The following is a 2,969-nucleotide window of genomic DNA, read 5'->3' on the forward strand; positions in this document are numbered from 1 at the left end:
AAAAAAATAACAACACAAAATGGTTATTCTGAACAGAAAAATTCAGTGCATACAACAGGGAAACTCCTGCTCCCACCACTGGCTTCAGTCAGAACATAACACTGCACACTGTGTGGAGCACAGTCTGATGGAGAAAGTGCCAGACTGAAAATTAGCTGGAGGCCAACCCAACAACACATAGTTCCTCCTAAATCAATAGGGATTACCCTCAGGAAAAGGCGCAATTCCCTGTATATGTCTTTCCACAATATTCAGTGGATGATCTGACCTCAGGAACTCACCACTGCTTTGGGTTCCTGCTGTTTAGTCCTGATTGGAGGAATCCTTTAACACCCCCCATCCAACACCACAAACACCAAATTTCTCACACAAAACAGATCCTTCATAAGGCAAATAGTGATTCCTCATCTACTTAGCAGCAGTTTTTGGCCACCACTCGGGTGTGTTTGCACTGAGCTTCACTTTATCCCCTCCGAGATTCAGGCAGAGGGACTCATGTATATGAGCCAGCCTCAGCAGAGCTATCCCGAGTTGACCTCCTCCAGCCCGGAATTTTCCAGCTGGCTTTCCTGATTCGGTTAAGATCTCAGCCCCCTCAGGAATGCTGTCAGTGGGAAGAGGAGCTGGGAAGGTGACAGGCAGCAGACGTTTGCGGATGACACCCATGTGGTGGGTCCTGGCTGTCAGCTCCTGTCCAATGTAACAGCCTTTAGTAAAGCTGATGCCATTCATGTAGGCCAGGTTTGATTCCAGGGGGAGGGCAACTCCAGGAGGGAGATCCTTCACACCTTCTGGAATTCCTAGAAAAAGAGTAAAAGCAGGAGGTAAACACTCCTCATAATACTTGTGATCTAAGTGCTCTAAACTGTTTGGCTCATGAACAACTTGATTGACCATCACCTTTCACTCTGCCAATTAATTTAATCCTCTCTCAGCATGGACACAATAAAATCAAAGGCACAGGAGCTCCCAGGACAGAGATCCCTCTCAAATCAAACATCCTCCCCCTTGGCCTCTGAGTTAACTCAGCAAATCAAACCACAGACGTTTAGGAAAGTAAGTCTGGGTGTTTCCTTTTCCTTCCTTAGCAACAAGCAAAACACACAGGCTGTGTGTAATCCCAGAATAATCAAAATTACTCAAAGCACAGAAACCTCTCTCTAAGAAAATGAATAATCCTCGTTTTCTTTTAGTGTTCCTGACCCACTCCCTCATAAACTGAGTAATAGGAAACCATTCCCAAATATTGCTTCTGCCACCAGACAGAATTATAACCACCAGGTCACTTTTTTTACTCAAAGTAGCAACTAATACCTGTATTTATTAACAAATTAAACACATTAAGATACCAATGCAGCTGTTGTAACTTATTCCTGTCTTATATCACTATAGGACCCACAAAATCCAGCGACACAAAAAAGGACTTGGCTTTACCTTGTTTATACCTGTGCCTGTGGTAATCCTGAACATTCCCAACTTGACTCCCAGGAATAATCTCTGACAGATTTGCTCCTTTCTTTGCAATCAGTCTCCAGCCCATGACTTCTGTTCTGGGGTCAGGAGTAAAAAGCAGAGCCTGGTCTGGACATTTTGGGAGGGAGCTGGCAGTGTCTCCAGCCTGTTCCCCAGGGATGACAGCCCACAAAGAGAGGTCAAGGCAAGGGGTGATGTCGACTTTCCTCCGGATCTTGTAGAGCTTCAGATGTTTCTGGATGGAATCCAGCATGCTGCTGTCACACTCCAGTAGGATGTGTGGCTCTTCTTCTGTGCTCTCATGAAGCCTAAAAAAAGTAACACCTACAAGGTCAGAAAAACAAACCCCTACAGGATCAGGAGCCAAAAAGCTTTATGTGGATCCTGGTGTGAATCCAGAAATCTGGGAAGTTTCAGGGAAGGCTGCTGGCACACACAGAGCAGCATCAAACAGGTTGGAAAAGAACTCTGAGATCATCAAGTCCAATCTATGACCTAACACCACCATGTCAACTAGACCATGGCACTAAGTGCCACATCCAGTCTTGCCTTAAACACCTCCACAGGTGGTGACTCCACCACTTTTCATCCCACTGTGAAATACCTGAACTTTTTCAACAAGCTGTTGTACTTCTTTCTAGCAAACATTGCCCTCAAGTCTGCCCATGCAGAATTCTCCAGTACTTACCTAAAGTGAGGGCCAGGAGTTGGAATCAGTGACCCTTGTGGGTCCCTTCCAACCTAGGATATTCTGTGACCTTCAACAGGGGGAAAAGCTTCATTCAGCTGTGCCTTCTGTTATCATAGAACCACAGAATGGGTTGGGTTGGAAGGGACCTTAAAGCTTAGCTAGTTCCAAACCCCCTGTCATGGGCAGGGACACCTTCCACTAGCCCAGGTTGCTCCAAGCCCCATCCAGCCTGGCCTGGAACACTTCCAGGTATGTGCAGCCACAGCTGCTCTGGGCAACCTGTGCCAGTGCCTCAGCACCCTCACAGGGAAGAATTTCTACCCAATACCTAATCTAAATCTACTGTTTCAGTTAAAGCCCTTTCCCTTTGTCCTGTCATTCCATACCATGTCCCAAGTCCCTCTCTAGCTCTCTTGGAGCTCCTTTACGCACTGGAAGGGGCTCTAAGGTCTCCCTGGTGCTTCTTTTCTCCAGGATGAACAGCCCCAATTCTCTTAGCCTGGCTTCATAGCAGAGATGCTCCACCTTGGAGCATCTTTATGATGACCTGCTCCAGCAGCTCCTGTGCTGGTGGCCCCAAACCTGGACACACTTCTCCACACCCCAGATAGGAAGTCGATATCCCAAGTGGAGCTATTACAACCACTAAACTTTCCTCCTGGGGCAACGCACGAAAGCAGCACTTAGTGACAAAAAACAACAGAGAAAGCGCTTTTTTGCACACTGACTTATAACGAAGCGGCAGAGACTCGGCGGAGCCCAGTGCGGGTGACAGGCAGCGCAGGGAGCACCCGGGGCCGGCAGC

The 2,969-nt window shown here is 47.4% G+C and overlaps 1 protein-coding gene across 1 annotated transcript; it reads right to left on the reverse strand.

The window, feature by feature from the left end:
• Positions 1-408: 408 nt before the first annotated feature.
• IBA57 (IBA57, iron-sulfur cluster assembly homolog (S. cerevisiae)) lies at positions 409-1,781 on the reverse strand (the record flags this gene model as incomplete). The annotated part of the gene is made up of 2 exons (XM_009071374.1): positions 409-800; positions 1,435-1,781. Coding segments are annotated over 2 exons (739 nt in total), but the record flags the coding sequence as incomplete, so codon positions are not given.
• Between the last annotated feature and the right edge of the window lie 1,188 nt (positions 1,782-2,969).

This window comes from Acanthisitta chloris, unplaced genomic scaffold (genome assembly GCF_000695815.1).
Source record: "Acanthisitta chloris isolate BGI_N310 unplaced genomic scaffold, ASM69581v1 scaffold18683, whole genome shotgun sequence".
NCBI classification, from domain to species: domain Eukaryota; kingdom Metazoa; phylum Chordata; class Aves; order Passeriformes; family Acanthisittidae; genus Acanthisitta; species Acanthisitta chloris.